General features: G+C 38.1%; 2 protein-coding genes across 3 annotated transcripts in view; one reads left to right on the forward strand and one right to left on the reverse strand.

The window, feature by feature from the left end:
- The window catches only part of NAA50 (N-alpha-acetyltransferase 50, NatE catalytic subunit), a 28523-nt gene extending 23369 nt beyond the window's left edge, over nt 1-5154 (reverse strand). The window contains exon 1 of one of the 2 annotated variants that reach the window (XM_024578032.4): nt 4824-5154. In XM_024578032.4, the coding sequence (XP_024433800.2) occupies nt 4824-4831 (8 nt within the window). In that variant the 5' untranslated portion in view covers nt 4832-5154. The remainder of the gene's footprint in view (nt 1-4823) is intronic. The other variant, XM_024578031.4, reaches the window with a different exon arrangement.
- Nucleotides 5155-5225: 71 nt separating this feature from the next.
- ATP6V1A (ATPase H+ transporting V1 subunit A) overlaps nt 5226-17346 on the forward strand; it is a 59932-nt gene continuing 47811 nt past the window's right edge. The window contains 1 exon segment of the mRNA XM_071220621.1: nt 5226-5399. The gene's annotated coding sequence lies outside the window, so the exon portion shown is untranslated.

Below are 17346 nucleotides of genomic sequence, written 5' to 3' on the forward strand. Positions count from 1 at the left end.
TTTTATTTTGCAATCTGAGCTATTCACATATTAAATAGTGATGATACTACCAATAAATTAGAACTATCACATGAATTAGAGTTATTTGGCCATTATTCCTTTCAAGCTACTCTCTTTGAAGTCAAAGAAACCTAGGCCCAGGTCAACAAACTTACTAGTGTTCCTATGCTAACTATGATCAGTGCCACAATGAACAATAAAACGTGGTTGCTTTCAGTTCAATGCTTTTTGCATCACAGTAAGTCTCCTTTATGAAGATAAATGAAAATACAAGTAATAAACCACAGACTAGGGAGAGGAAAACCTAAATATATCTTTAAATATACCTTAGTTTTCTGGAAAGAGAAATAAGAAATGTTTAAAATGCTCCTAAGTACAAAACATTTTCCTTGCTTGCCATCATAGCTTAACAAGGTCCAACTGCAAAAAATTTTCTTTCTAATGATCTGGGTCCTAAACTAGCATCACTCTGACAATATTTACTAATTTGAATGTCTCAACCCATTTTCTAAAGAACATTATCTGTTTTGTAATTTGAAGTAAAAAAGCAATCAATACCTAAGTTTAAAACTGTTAAGTCACAAAGGTAAAAAAAAAGGCCAGAGGAAGTGGGAAATGTCCAACTACAAAGAAAGGAAAGCAAAAGAAAGATCATTTATCACTTAATCAGCAAAGCAAAACTAGAGTTAAGGCTTTATGAGAACATGTCCTCAAAACCAACTTGTGAAGATAAAATGATAGCTATTTCTATCATTTTACAAATGTTCAATGTAGAGCATTCATCCCAAATAATGGTATTGTATACCACCCACAGCCGAAATGACAGCCCCAACATCTTCCTCCATCTCCTTAAGGTTTTTTTCAAGTGCCCCTCAACTTCTCCATCAGTTCTTGCAGAAGGGTACTATCATACACTGCTGACAGTATAGATTGCTACTACCTTTATGAAGTTACCTTGGCAAAAAAATCAGAAATTTTAAAATGCCAGTACCTCCTAATCCAAAAATTTCACCTCTAGGGAATTATCCAAGACAAATAATTAAGGATGCATGTCAAGTAGTTCTATAAATAAGCATGCACTTCAATACTATCGAGGACTAAGAACTGAGAAACCTTTTGTCTTGAAAAACAGGATTATTTCCTCCTCCCCACCCTCTCCATCTCCCCCGCCCCCAACAGCTTCAGCAATGACAGAGACAGAATACAGGTTGCACTTGATCAGGAAAGGCAAATACATACTTCCAATTATCCTTCCCTATCTACTGCAGACCAAGTGATTGGATTACAATGTTTTAATCTAAAAACTTTGGCCCACAGTTAAAACATTTAGAAACATTTACCACCTGGGACTAGATCCTAAGGGAAGAAGTCATGTTTCACACAAATTGGACTTTTCAGTGTCTAGCACAGCACTGTTTAATAGAAATCTAATTTGAGTCACATATGTAATTTATAACTTACTAGTGTGTACATTAACAAACCAAAAAGATGCAGGTGAAACCATTTCTACATATGTTTCTAGCACATCTCAATTCACACGTTATTTTCATCAGAAATATTTGATTTATATTTACATTTCTAATTTACAGTAGATCCACATATCCAAGTTGTTCCAAACATAAGTGTCCAACAACCAACTTTGAGTATCAGTTTTTTAAATTAAAATTTAAAATCCAGTTTTTCATTAACACAAGCCACATTTTAACTGCTCAATTATAACTAGGCACTACACTATTAAACAGGAGAGGACTAACATTTTGCCACTAAGTTAGGCACTGAATAAATGCAACTAGATGATGGAAGGGAACCAGTCAAGAGCAAGCAGCTTTTCCCGATAAGAGTAATTATATAATTTTGTAGTTATTAAACTGTCACCCATGAAATTCTCATTGCTGTAACAGAAAGGTAGTTCCTATTTGTCACTACTGGTATTTTAATGGTTTCTGCAGACTGCTCTTAAAAAAAAAGAAAAGAAAAAAGGACAACTATTTAAATAATTGAGGTTTGTCTTTTAAACTGAACTCACAACCCAGGCATGTGCCCTGACTGGGAATCAAACTGGCAACCTTCACTTTGCGCTCATCATACACACCCAACTAAATCACACTAGTCAGGGCTACTTCCTTCTTTACTTTGTGCACATGTATTCACATCTTGTTAGACATTTTTATTAGAACTAAGTTTTACTACACCTCTTTACCACAAATAAAGGGTAAACAGACTCAGTTTTACTTTCTGTTACGTCGACCCATTACATTGCCATCTCAGTCATTTCTGTGTATGGCACACCCTCATGCTTAAATTTCACCTTCCCTAAGAGGAACAACAGATTTTTAAAAAATCAGCTCACCAACCATAAATTCAACCTACAACATTCCTGGTTTATAACAACATGCAACCTCAGTACAAAAGTAACATATCCCAAGATACCTCAAATTTCTAGATCATGCATATAAATACATGTAGTAATTAACTGCACATTTATGTACTATGGAGAAAAGACAATTACATGTCAGCATAATGGAATGTCCTACTTCTACTACTAATAAAAACTAAGTAAATTAGGAATAAAAAAATAACAAAAAAGTTTCAAAATGATAGGCAATATAGGCAATGATGTAAAATATTTAAACAAAATGATTTAGAGTGCAAGTTCTGCATTCATTTCCAATTTTATGTATTTCTATTCAACTTAACAATTCAACTAGCTTCCATATACAATGAAACACTTAAGCAAATAAAATTTCATACAAAAACCATATAATCGGGACCACTATTTCATTTCACAGGCCTTTCAACACTAACCACATTGTGCATATTGATAGAAGTCTTTGAACTTGAGGACCTTAAAATATTTTAAATAATGTCTATTGTCTTCATTTGTTCAGTGGCTTAAATACAAGATTCAGAAGTAAAATGAAATTTTAAGTCCAACCTTACCTGGGAGTTAGTTCATCTATGAAGTTAAAGGGACTATTCCTATGAAATCATCTTAAAAGTTTATCATTAAAAACATGGTAACTAGACTTAATTTCATTTCAGGAACACTTACAGGCATAAGATACAGATTCAATAACTAAAAATGTCCTCTAAATTTGGCCAGTTCCTCTAAATTTCACTCTATCAGGTTGTTACCCATAAATAATCATTTTAAATAAAAGATAATTGTCTCACTCATATATTACCGGAAGCTAGACTGTGATTAATACCACTGTTTGACCTATTTCTACTGCCTATCAAAACAATACACCTTAGAGTGACTGAGCTAAACCAAAGATTTTGAATCCAAACATATAGAATTTCTTGGAGACCTTCCTTTATAAATCTATGCACAGTCTCAACATTGGGAACCCTTCCTCAGCCTCATTTTTATTATTAATACTCAACGGAACAAGACAAATAAGTATTGAATGCCCAAGAGAATACAAAAATGAGTAGAAAACTGCACCCAAACTCAAGAAGAAAAAAATCTAACCAAAATACACTAGATCATATATAAAAGAGCCAAACTTCCTACATCATAATTCAAGTGCAGCAAATACTTCTCATACCCCTCAATTGGTATCCTGATTGGAACACTTTAGAACCTGATGTGAAATAATATGAAAATTTCTTCGTGACTTCGAAACTTTAATTACAAGACATAAGATTCAACATTAGAATGAATTTCCAATATTTAAAGCAAAACCAGAGTACAGAATCACGTTACAGAGCTAAGGCCAAATTAAACTTCTGGACTCTTCTGCAACCTCAAATACATAAACATACCGAGATAACATTTAGACCCTTGTTTTAGGCAGGTTACAGTACTTACAATACTGACTTTTATTTCAACCTCAGAAGGGTTGCTGAATAGTTGGAAAGGCTTCACTAACTCAAAACATTTACAATTCTTTCACTTTCTATAATAGAAAACTCAGGAATCACAGAAAAGCTTTTAACATTGTTAAATATTTCATTTCTTCCGCTAAGGAGGGTAAACGCAAGCTCTCAAACGGCCTATTTAAGCAATATTTTAAAACACCATATTATGTAATTAACACCTTAACAGTATGTAATTTAATAGTAGTTGACATTTTATCCAAATGAAAAGAGTCGAACCAAAATAATCCTTAATTGTATCCAAGAAGGGAACTATGGAAGAATACTAACCCTGCCAATCACCTGCAGAAAGTGTCGGAGTAACTAAGGACCCCCACGTACGGGGGCGATACTGAACTACTGGAGCAACAGCTCCACCTACTGATCAACAATAGTTCCTTAAACATTTTGGCACCCCAAGTCTACAGTGCTCACGCTCTCTTCCCCCCTCCTCCACTCGGTCTGACCCAGCCCAAATCCAGTTGAGTCACTAGCTCTAAATACTCGTCTCCCTCCTCTTTATTCCAAATCCTTCCTCCAGAAAGTCCTGCATAGGTCTCAACCGTGAATAAAACTGAAAGATGACAAACACCAAGGTTCCCAATGTGGAACCTCGGTTTGAAGAGGACAACCAGACCGCCCCGCTCGAAGTGGCGGGCGGGGGGTGTCTCAGCCCTCCGTTTCTGGGTTGAAGACCGCAGGGATCTCACAAGAGCTCTTCCCGTGCCACACTCAGTCGCTATTCTCCAGTCAACACACACTCGTCCTCTGGGCCGAGAACCTGGGTAGCCCGGGTCTCGCCTCCGTTGGCCCTTCAGCGCGCGAACAGCCCGAACCGAGCCTCCGCCCCCTCCATGAGCAGAGAAACCCAGAAATCTCCCTCCGCCGGGTCTTCGGCTGTCTCTCCACTCCTTCGCAATCCTCTCCCGCCCTCCCGGCCCTGCCCGACTGGCCGTCCTCACCCTTTCATCTTCCCCGCCTGCCGAGGCCGTTGTTACCACCGCTACCAACGCCGTTGTCGTCGCCGACCTGAGCTCTCAGTGTCCTCAGCTCGGACCACTCAACCCCACTAGCCGACCTCCTCGCCTAAGGTAGGGGGCTGAGCTGGTGACGAAGGCCGCGAGAGTGGAGCGCTGCCCTGCGTCTCGGGAGGGAGCGGGACAGTCTCCCGTCGCGGGACTGGTGCTGCCGCTTCTCCACACGTGCACTCGGGGTACGCGGCTCCCGCCCGCGGCCGCCGCCAGCCAGACCCGCCGCCGCGTTGTGACCTTTCACCCCGCCCCCTCTGCGCGCCGGCGCGTAGGCCGCCTCCCGCGCAGCCTCACTGCTGGCCTCTGCGCACCCTTCCCCCTCCACTTTAAGACCTCCATCTTTCTACTGGGCTGTGCTCTCTGGCGTCATCTTCCTCCTCCCATCCCTCCCGACACTTCTAGTGGGGCTTGCCCGGTCGGCCTGGGCGGTAAAATCCGGATTTTTCCGCCCCTCCGTCACCTCTCTCGCTTAAGTGAAATCAGTCTTCCCCGACCCTGTTCTTCCCGGTTGGTAGTCCTGTTAATGACCTTCAAACGCTCATTTCTCGTAGTGAGTTTATAAAGTAGGTTCTTCTTTATAGAAGCCTGTGGAAAACGCAAGTGAATGAGGCTTTTTGGTTTGTTTGTTTTTTTTTTAAGTCAAACGTAACTAACAAATGGCCAGGTAAGTTGGCTTCGGCCCACCACTTTTCAAATTTTGAGATCATGTGATTGCTACCTTCAAGATTGGGATTTTACATTCGGGTGCTGGAGGGGCGGAACTCCTTGGTCATTTCCGGTCCGTAGATTGTGGCGTTATCGTCACTTCCTTAGCAATGCATTTTTAAGCCGATAACCCACTCCTTCGGCATTGCACCTTGAAACATAATCTTTGTGGAAGTTTTTAGGTTTTTTTCTTAGAATTTAATCGTAACAATTAATGTTAAAGCAATCCGCAAAAATACAGGACCTTAATGTGTACTGCCCCTGGCTGACGGGGCGGAGCTCAGGATCACATGACTGTCTAGACCCGCCCCTGCAGTGGAAGACTTCCATTCTCAGTGACCGAGCCTGTGGGTCCGTGGTCTGCACGGTTTCTGCATCTCGCGCACTGTCAGGTGAGCGGCGTCTCGTAACCGGCGACTGGTGGGGATTAGAGGAGGGGTGGGAGGAGGAAGAGAAGGGTGAGTGTGAACGGCCGCCTCCGCTGTTCCGGGCTTCTTTTCCGCTGTCATCCTGCACAGGCAAGGAGCTCATTTCTCCATTTCTGACCCCCATTCTCCCAGTGTTTTCGCCCCCGCGACGTAGGGGTTGAGACATCCACTTTTCTCAGGATTGGGGATGAGTGTGGCCATTGTGGTTCTCTATTCGGAATCTTTGGGGCTTCTGGTAGTGGGATTGGTTCAGCCATTCTTGGGAGGTCTGTGATAACCTCTAGGTTCCAATTCCCAAAGCCTATTCTTTGTTAGGCGCCCTGCACTGTCTTTTCCTTCATTCTGGTATGGAGGAGCGGGGAAGTAAAGAAAACCCCGGAGGCGGAGGCGTCTCCGGTAAGACTGGCTTGGGAGGGAATGACACTGGTGTGGCTCTCACTGCGGAGTCACTGTAAAGCCTGCTTCCCAACGAGCTTGCTCAGTGCCTTTGAGTTTTTCGCCGAATTCCTTGCAAGAGGCGTTCTGTGGATGTTCACATACTTTAGATAAGACTGGAAGGGTAAAAGCAGGCCTTTTACCTTTCTCTGATTTTGTGGTGCAGTAAGGGAGAGGATAGTTGAAACAGTAAAGATGTACTACCTTCAAAACAGGAGATGTGAATACGACAGTCTCGATTGAAAGGGAAGGGAGGCGTTGGAAGATGGTGTTATGGTGTCGTGATCTGCAGGAAACTGGCTAGTTTATGGGAAAGTGATTAAGTTTCACAGAGAGGGAACTAATTTTTCAGAAACTAATTGGGCTGGAATAAAATTGAGCCAAACGTAATTCACCGTAAATTTAAAGGAAAGATTAGGTCGAGATATTGCCGATTTCTGTTTTATGCTTTGACATTTTCTTTTGCCATTTTCCCCTAAAACCTCACTCCTAGTCAATTCCTTGACCAGTGGTAAATTCATTTAGAGTAGCACCTGTGCCCCTTCGTAGCTTTCCCCATTTTTAAAACTCCAGGTGACCTCTTCAGATGTTGATGAATTGTATTTTATGAAAATACAGAAATTATGTTTAGGTTTTTGCCCAACCCAGTGTACTTCCATTTCATTTGCAATGTAACCAAAGTTTTGACCCTAAACAATGTGCTTTAGGGAAGAGTGTTTTTCAGTTTGGGGTTTAAACTCTCTTATTTACACTGCAAACTCAGAAAGTCCCTTGGTTCTTTTAAATGGAGAGGCCTGGCAAATTACAATTCTGATTTTGAAATGTAAGTTTTTTAAGCTAAAAAATCATATTCGCATTTAAATCTTTTAGTTTTCTAACCAATATAATTGAAGAATCCATTAAAGGCTGAAAAAATGAGAAAGATGGAATCATCTTTGATAGATGTGACTGACTTACGTTGTTCTGTGTTTTCCAAATTCTCAACAATAAACTGGTCTTATTTTGTCAAGAAAAACAAAAAAATTAAGTTCTAGAGTAAAAGCAATATAACAAGATTTTCCCTCCTGCAGTGACATTCCACTAAATTAGAAAAATTCCGTAAGTGTCCTAGAGCTTCAAACCAGTTCTGTCTGGGTGAGACCGAAATGGGAAAGAGAAAACCAGCTAAAAAGTAATGAGTACTAGGGCGTAAATGTCAGTATGAAAGAGGTTGAATGACTCTGCAGTTTTACTTCACAACTCCCCCAATTTTAAGGAACTTGTGAAAGCAATGAACTTAGACAACTAATGAAATCTGAAAGATTAACAGCAGGAATTGCTGACTAAATTGCTATTAAAGTTGACAGTGAAAAAGACCTTTAATATTATATACACAACTTACACACACGAACAAGTACTTTGAAGCTTGGAAGTCATTAGACTATATCAGTTTTTGAGTATTACATGTAGAAATCTTAACATATTTTAGGGAATTGTGCTGTAGTCCAATATTAAATGGCACAGAAGGATTTTTGTGTTGGGGTCCCTGCTACCTCTTGTGTGCTTACTCTGAGGTATTATATTTCACTGCCTTTACAGATTATCACCACCCTTAAGAATGCTTTCTTTCCCTATGGGCAGAGAACCTATAGACTATACACTAATAGACAGTATTTTCTACTCCTCTTTTCACTTCTAGCACATTGTGTTTAATTACTGTTTTCTGGTCTGTTCCTTAGTAACTGTAAAGCTCCTAGCTCTTCAAGGACAGTGTTTCTGCTGTTGTCTTTAACATCAGAATGCTGAAGTACCTGATAGCTACTCAGTAAACTGTTTATTGAATGAGCGTTAAAGGCAACTGGACAGAAAATTAAACTACCTCTAAAGCTCTTGCAGATCATAGCTCCTTCTAAGGTTGTACACTAAGTATAAGCTTTCAAATATAAATCAGTAATAATAACCATCCAAGTCATGGTCAATACAATAGATATAAACCTCAGATGGACTTTATTAATGCATTGACCACCTTATTTTCACAACATATTTGGTGATAGTGAAAGGAAGAGGAGTGAGTTGTACTTAATGAAAAAGTGGCTTGTACAGGCAACAGGTGATTTAGCACTAGACTAAAAGAGGATCGTCATTCAGCTCTGCCACTTTAGTTACACGCTCTTAAGTAAAGTTGGGGGTGTGGGTTAAGGTCTTTATACTTGGAAACTTTACTGTCAAGGTTTATGTGAGTTCAAGTGAGATTAAACTGTAAATAACCTATATAAAGTATATAAAACCTAAGTGGTATTTAAATGTAAAGCAATATAATGCAGACTTTACTAGAATAGACTTCCCAATCATAGGCTTGGGTTCATATTCTGAACCTACCCCTTATTTAAGTTTTGTGACCTTAGACAGTTTACTTAATCTAAGCTTAAATTTACTCATGTTTAAGTCTCTCCCATAGGCACTATTAAATTAGATCATGAATGCAGAGGGCCTAGTACATACAGGGTGGGGCAAAAGAAGGTTTACAGTTGTGAGAGTATGCAAAACATAGAGTTTATTCTTGTATTATTTTTTATTAACGATTGTATTAATTTCCATATGAATAACTCTAAATCTACTTTTGCCCCACCCTTTATTTTATAAAGGAGACTTAAGACATTTTATAAAATTCAGTAATAGGTAAGAAGTATGGAGAAAGGAGTAGAATTTGAAATGAAGTTTGGGGGTATTGAGGAAGAACTAGAATGAGGTTATTTTAAAAAATAGAGGAGAAAAATAATGTACTTTTACCGAAGATTCTAAAGCAGATTTATTAATAGGAACTGAAAAATATCAACAGAAAACCCATTATTTTGGCAACTGCAATGACTTAATATTTCCTGTAAAAAAATTTTCCAAAGCATATGATCATTAGTATGTAAGGAAGTAGTTCTTTTATTTCTAAATTATTATCCCTACAATGGATTATGGAAGTATATTAAAATTGTATAGACCTATAGAACAGGAACTTCTGAGCTTATGTCTAAAATATTTGCCTTTCATTTAAAATTTTTTTTATCTTTATCCTCATATGAAGTAGACATAGGAACGTAGAGAAAGTAATGGAGATATGAACTAGAAAAAAATTTTTCCCTTCCTAGATTGAGATGATTCACAAGGATTAATGGTTTTGTATTGGAAAATATCAATAAATTAAGCAATAATTGAAGTATAGCTATCATGAGTTTATGTATCACCTTAATCCAGAAAAAAATCATTACTCATTTGTTCTAAGGAAACATTAAGAGATTATTGAATATTCTCTTCAATGTCAAGTTCTCTACTATAGTAAAATCGTAGTCAATAACAGTGTTTTCTCTTTAATTTCTTCCTGTAGAAACTTTTACAGTTTTACTCTTCTCTTTTTTTATATTGTGAAATGAAAGTGACTTTGGTTTAATAAATGTATTCTCATATATGTAGGATATACATATTATATGTATAGTAAACATACGTGTGTGTATATATATATACACACACACACACGCACTGTGTGTGCTTGTAAAAACAGCTGAAGTAGATGAATATTTTCATGGTAACAGATTTTTATTTTTACCAGAAACTATTAAAGCCATCTTTAAAATTAGCTACAATTGTAAATAAAATTACCTAGTAATTACTTTAATTGATTTGAAACTCCCTTTGTATTTATTCATTAATTCTAATAAATTGACAATTGCAGTTAGTTTTTTAAAAAATTGATGGTATTTCATAAGTATTTTCAGATTTAACCTATGATGTTTTTGTTGCTGGATTTTTTTTGTATCAATATTTGACTAAATTAATTACAATAACATTTTCACCTTTGATCTTAATGCTACCTGTAGAAGCCATTCTTCTTTAGATGGTAAATCTTTTTAAGAATTACACCTACAGCGTGCCATGTTTGGTGTCTTTTCTGAAAATTAATTAAGCTTATTTCATTGAAAGTACAATGAATAGTGCATGGTATGATGCAGAAGAGCTCCAGATATACTTGAGCAATGCAAAACAACCAGACTTTGTTTTGGTTACTTCTTAGTTCAACTTTTAAGCGTTTATTTAAAAGTAAAGTAGAGTCATTGCCAGGTGGCTCAGTGGGTTGGAGCATCATCCTGTACATCAAAAGGTTGCAGGTTAGATCCCCTGTCAGGGCACATACCTGGGTTGTGGGTTGGATCCCCAGTCATGGACATGTGGGAGACAACCGATTGATCTCTCTTTGTCTCTCTCTCTCTCTCTCTCTCTCTCTCTGCCCACTCCTTTCTTCTCTCTTTAAAATCAATGAGGGCACATGCCTGGTTGCTGACCAGGTCCCCAAGGGGCATGCAAAAGGCAGCTGATTAATGTTTCTCTCCCTCTTTCCCCCTCCCTTCCTCTATTTCTAAAGTAAATAAAATCATTTTAAACATTTAAAATTTTTGTACTATACCATGTGTGTATTTGATTTTCTACATTCAGAAGTCATTGCTTTGGACAGAAAAAAAAAATTTTAATTTGGTATGGAAAATTAGGACAGACACATGATTTCTTCTTAATTACTTGGATATCTTTTTAAATTTTTTTTTATTTTTAGAGAGAGTGGAAGGGAGAAAGAAAGAGGTAAAGAACATCAATGTGTGAGAGAAACATTGATGGCTTGCCTCTCGGCCTGCAACCTAGGCATGTGCCCTGACTAGGAATTGAACCAGTGACCCTTTGGTTCACAGGTTGGCGCTCAATCCACTGAGCCACAGCAGCCAGGGCATTACTTCGATATCTTAAGTGAAAATGTTTTGACTTATCCACATGACTGAATAAATTTTTTGATTTTATAGGTGCAGATATACTTTTAGGCTTATGCAAGTACAGAATTTTAAAAAGCAAAAGTATACTGGAGTGTAAAAAAAAATGACAACACTCCTTTATATGTCGTGTTTTTGTCATTGTTTCTGTATAGAAACATCAAAATATTAATAATTCCTTAATATTATCAACTGTCCATCCAGTCAATTTGAATTTCTATGATTTTCTTATAATTTCTGTTTCAATTTATTTATTAAATAAATCGAGTAATTTGTCCTATATAGTTTTTTATGATCTGGATTTTATTACTTGCATCCCTTAGGTGTCATTTAACACATCCCTTCATTTTCTGTATTCTTCAAAATGGTTAGTTTGATCTAGAGACTTGATCATATTTAGTTTCTTGTTTTTGGCAAGAGTATTCCATAGGCAGTGGTGTGTTCTTATTTTTTTATTAAATAATTTTTGATTTTTTGATTACAGTTGGCGTACAATATTAGATTAGTTTCAAGTGTACAACCAAGTGATTAGACATTTATATAACTTGTGATCATTCTGGTAAATCTACCCATCTGACACCAAACATTTATTATAATACTATTATCTATATTTCTTATGCTATATTTGACATCCTTATAACTGTTCTGTAACTACCAATGTGTATTTCTCAATCTCTCCACCTTTTCTACCCAACCCCCCCTCCCATCTGGCAATCTTCAAAATGTTCTCTCTTTATTACTTTTTTTCAGTTTTTATAGTTTTCTTTATTTTTTTCTAATAACACTAATACATATTATTTTCATATCTCAATTGGATGATTTCGATGTCCTCTGTTTCTATTCTGCTTGTTAACTTGTTTTTTTAGATTCCACATGAAAGTGAAATCATTTGATATTTGTCTTTCTGTGCCTGACTTATTTTACTCAGCATAATACCCTCAAGGTTCATCCATATTGTTGAAAGATTTCATTCCTTTTTGTGGCTGAGTCACATTGCATTATATATATACCCTACTTCTTCTTTATTCATTCATCTCTTGTTGGAAACTTAGGTTACTTCCATATATTGGGTATTGTGAATAATGCAGCAATAAGCATATGGATATGTATATCTTCTTGATTTAGTGTTTTGGGTTTAATCAGATAACTACCCAGAAGTAGAATTACTGGGTCCTTCGTTGTCTCTCATAGTAACTTTTTTTTTCCTTTTTTCTTTTTAATTTTTTCCATTACCGTTTATCCACTTCCCACCCACAATCACCACATTGTTGTCCATGTCCATGAGTCCTTTTTCCATTTTGCTGAATTCCTTCCATCCCAACCCTCCCTCAGAGCAGTCAGCTTGCTCTCTATCTTTGAATCTGTCTCTATTTTGCTTATTCATTTTGTTCATTAGATTCCACATACGAGCGAAATCATACAGTATTTGTCTTTCTCTGACTGGTTTTATTTTCCACTTAGCATAATGTTTTCCAGGTCCACCCATGCTGTCTCAAACAGTAAAATTTTCTTCTTTTTTATGGCCAAGTAGTAGTCCATTGTGTAAATGTTCCATAGTTATTTTAACCATTCATCTACTGATGGACGTTTGGGCTGCTCCTGTATCTTGGTGATTGTAAATAATGCTGCAGTGAACATGGGGGTGTTTATGTTCTTTCGAATTAGTGTTTTGGGTTTCTTTGGATAAATTCCCAGAAGTGGAATGGCTGGATCATAACATACAGTCTTCCAAAACTAAATCAGAAAGAATCAGAATCTGAATAGACAGATTACATCTAGTGAATTGAAGCAGTAATTTAAAAAACTCCCTACAAACAAAAGCCCTGAACCAGATGGCTTCACATGTGGATTTTACCAACCATTCTGAGAACTAACACCTCTCCTCAGACTATTTCAAAAAATTCAAGAGGAGGGAAGACTCCCAAGCTCATTTATGAGGCCATTATCCTAATTCCAAAACCAGATAAAGACATTATAAAAAGGAGAATTATAGGCCAATGTCCCTGATGAACATAAATGCTGAAATCCTCAACAAAACATTAGCAAGCCTTTGTTTTCAAGTCTATTCTGTGTGGTATATATATTGCTACCCCACCTTTTTTTCCCCCCATTTCCATTTTTATAAACTATCTCTATCCCTTTCAGTCTGTGTATATCTTTCCATCTGAAGTGAGTCTTTTGAAGACAGCATATATAAAATTCTTTTTTTGTTATCCACTGAGCCACTGTATGTCTTTTGATTAGAACATTTAATCCATTTTCATGTCAAGTAATTGTTGATTGGTATGCATTTATTGCCATTTTATTCCTATTTTTTAATCTTTTTTTCTTCTGCAGGACCCTTTAACATTTCTTGTAACACTGGTTTAATGGTGATGAACTCCTTTAGCTTTTCCTTGTCTGGGAAACTATCCTAACATTCTAAATGATAGCTTTGCTGAGTAATCTTGCTTATGGATCCTTGTTTTTCATCACTTTGATTATTTTTGTGCCAATATCTTCTGGCCTATAAAGTTTCTTATAAGAAATCAGACTTTTGGCCAAGATGGAGATGTAGGTAGACACACTGTGCCTCCTCGCACAACCAAAAGGACAACAACAATTTAAAAACAAAAAACAACCAGAACTGACAGAAAATTAAACTTTATGGAAGTCTGACAACCAAGGGGTCAAAGAAGAAATATTCATCGAGACCAGTAGGATGGGCAGAGATGGGCAGCTGGGGCAGAGAGGACTCGAGGCAAGGCCGCGGCTGGCAGATCCAGCAAGGTGGCAGCTGGTGGAATGGGTGGTCCCTCATTTGCGTGCAGAAAAACCAGGAGGAACAACTGGGGAGCAGGACAGACCACGCAACCCAGGGCTCCAGCGCAGGGAAATAAAGCCTCAAACCTCTGATTGAAAATACCCGTGGGGGTTGAGGCAGCAGTGGGAGAAACTCCCAGCCTCACAGGAGAGTTCACTGGAGAGACTCACAGGGTCCTAGAAAGCACACAAGCCCACCCACCCTGGAATCAGCACCATAAGGGCGCAATTTGCTTGTGGTAGTGGGGGAAGTGACTGAAATCCTGCAAAGAGCAGAGCAAGTGCCATTGTGCCCTCTCTGATCCCTCCCCCACATACAGTGTCACAGCACAGCAACGTGGGTTACCCCGCTCTGGTGAACACATAAGGCTCTGCCCCTTACTACATAACAGGCACACCAAGACAAAAAAAAATAGCCCAAATGAAAGAACAGATCAAAGCTCCAGAAAAAACACAACTAAGTGACGAAGAGATAGCCAACCTATCAGATACACAGTTCAAAACACTGGTAATCAGGATGCTCACACAATTGGTTGAATTTGGTTGCAAATTAGATGAAAAAATGAAGGCTATGCTAAGTTAAATAAAGGAAAATATACAGGGAACCAACAGTGAAGGGAAGGAAACTGGGACAGTTTCAACGATTTGGAACAAAAGGAAGAAATAAACATCCTACTGGAATAGACTGAAGAAACAAGACTTCAAAAAAATGAGGAGAGGCTTAGGAATCTCTGGGACATCTTTAAACATTCCAACATCCAAATCATAGTGGTGCCAGAAGGAGAAGAGGAAGAACAAAAAATTGAAAACTTACTTGAACAAATAATGAAGGAGAACTTCCCTAATCTGGCAAAGGAAATAGACTTCCCAGGAAGTCCAGGAAGCTCAAAGTCCCAAAGAAGTTGGAACCAAGGAGGAACACACCAAGGCACATCATAATTACACTACCCAAGATTAAAAATGAGAGAATCTTAGCAGCAGCAAGAGAAAAGGAGACAGTTACCTACAAAGGAGTTCCCATACCACTGTCAGCTGATTTCTCAAAAGAGACCTTACAGGCAAGAAGGGGCTAGAAAGAAGTATTCCAAGTCATGAAAGTCAAGGACCTGCATCCAAGATTACTCTATCCAGCAAAGTTATCATTTAGAATGGAAGGGCAGATAAAGTGCTTACAAATAAGGTCAAGCTAAAGGAGTTCATCATCACCAAGCCCTTATTATATGAAATGTTAAAGGGATTTATCTAAGAAAAAGAAGATAAAAAATATGAACAGTAAAATGACAGCAAACTCACAATTATTAACAACCACACCTAAAAAACAAATCAAACTAAGCAAACAACTAGAACAGGAACAGAACCACAGAAGTGGAGGTGACATGGAGGGTTATCAACAGGGGAGTGGGAGGGGGGAAAGGTACAGAGAATAAATAGTATAAATGGTAGGTACAAAATAGACAGGGGAAGGCTAAGAATAGTATAGGGAATGTAGTAGCCAAAGAACTTATATGTATGACCCATGGACATGAGCTAAAGGGGGGGGTTGGGGGTGGGAGGGGATTTGCAGGGTAGAGGGGAATAAAGGGGGGGAAATGGGACAACTGTAATAGCATAATCAATAAAACATTTAAAAATTTAAAAAAAGAAATAAGCTGACAGTCTCGTGGCATTCCCTTATAAGTGCTTTTTTTCTTGCTGCCTTTAAGATTTTCTTAGTATTTAACATTTGGCATTTTAATTGTGATGTGTTTTGGTGTGGGCCTCTTTCAGTTCATCTCTTTTGAAACACTCTATGCTTCCTGGACTTGTATGTCTATTTCCTTCACCAAGTTATGGAAGTTTTCTGTCATTTTTTCAAATAGCTTTTCAATTCCTTGCTCTCTCTTCTTCTAGCACCCCTATCATGCAAATGTTGGTATGCTTGATGTTGTGTCCAAGGCTCCTTAAACTGTCCTCAATTTTTTGTATTCTTTTTTCTTTTGGCTGTTCTGATGGGATGTTTTCTGCTTTCTTGTCTTCCAAATCAGTGATTTGATCCTTTGCTTCATGTACTCTACTGTTGATTCTCTGATATTGATTCCCTGATATTGATTCCCTATATTCTTTATTTCAGTTAGTGTATCCTTCATTTCTGACTAGATCCTTTTTGTGTTTTATGTATTTTTATGTTTTTTATCTCTCTGTTGAAGTTCTCACTAAGTTTATCTATTCTTCCCCTAAGTTCACTGAGCATCGTATAACAAGTGTTTTGATCTCTGCATCTATTAGATTACTTGTCTTCATTCTGTTTAGTTCTTTTTGTGGATCTCTCTTCTGTTCTTTTATTTGAGACATGTATCTTTGTCTCCTCATTTTGTGTTCTTGTTTCTACGTGTCAGGTAGAGCTGAGTTAATACTAACACCAATTGTAAATAGAGAGTGGGGTACTGAACTGTAAGAACTCAGAACTCGACTCGGACAAAGTTGTAATGGCAAGTAATAAACCACTGAACACACGGAATCCTAACACAGCTAAATGTGGGTCACAGAATGGGTCATAGAGTGCCTCACAACATGGCAACGTGGACAGGGTAGGGCATAAAGACCCAAAGGGGCCACAGATATGTTAACTGTGATGCATGAAACTGAATCTACATCCTTCCTGATTTTTAACCACCACAGGTAGTTCAGGACCAGCCTATTCCAAGGCTTTGCCCCTCTTACCAGTCTTGATGTGGCTTCTTTGTAACCTTAGTCATAGGACTTCTGGTCAGCAAGATTTCATGCAGTTCTGAATGATGGTGTTTCTTTATTTAGTTGTAATTTTGATGTGGTTGTGGAGGATACAATTCTGATTTACTTACTCTGCCATCTTGACCAGTAGTTTTCATATAAAGGAATTTAATATATGAAACATTATATGAGGTCTGTCCAGAAAAAGTACAGCCATTGTTAATATAACAAGAACAGTTTGTGCAACATAAGTGTAACCTGGCAGCCAAGGAGAGTGGACTGGAATGTGCTTGCATGAACAACGATGACTTTGGGAGGTAGGTGCCATTGAGTGAGCATGCATAGTAGAGCAACAAATGTGCATCAAATTTAGTGTTAAGCTTGAACATTCCTCCTTGGAAACTATTTAGATGATTCAGAAAGCCGCAGCTATGGGCAAGTGGTGATTGGCACCTTCATCACAACAATGTTCCTGCTCATGCATCACATCTCATGCAGAGTTTTTTGGAGAAACATTAAATCACCCAGGTGACTCAGCCCCCTTACAGCCCAGATTTCGTGCCCTGTGACTTCTGGCTTATCCCACAACTAAAA

This window comes from Desmodus rotundus, chromosome 2 (assembly GCF_022682495.2).
Source record: "Desmodus rotundus isolate HL8 chromosome 2, HLdesRot8A.1, whole genome shotgun sequence".
Lineage (NCBI taxonomy): Eukaryota > Metazoa > Chordata > Mammalia > Chiroptera > Phyllostomidae > Desmodus > Desmodus rotundus.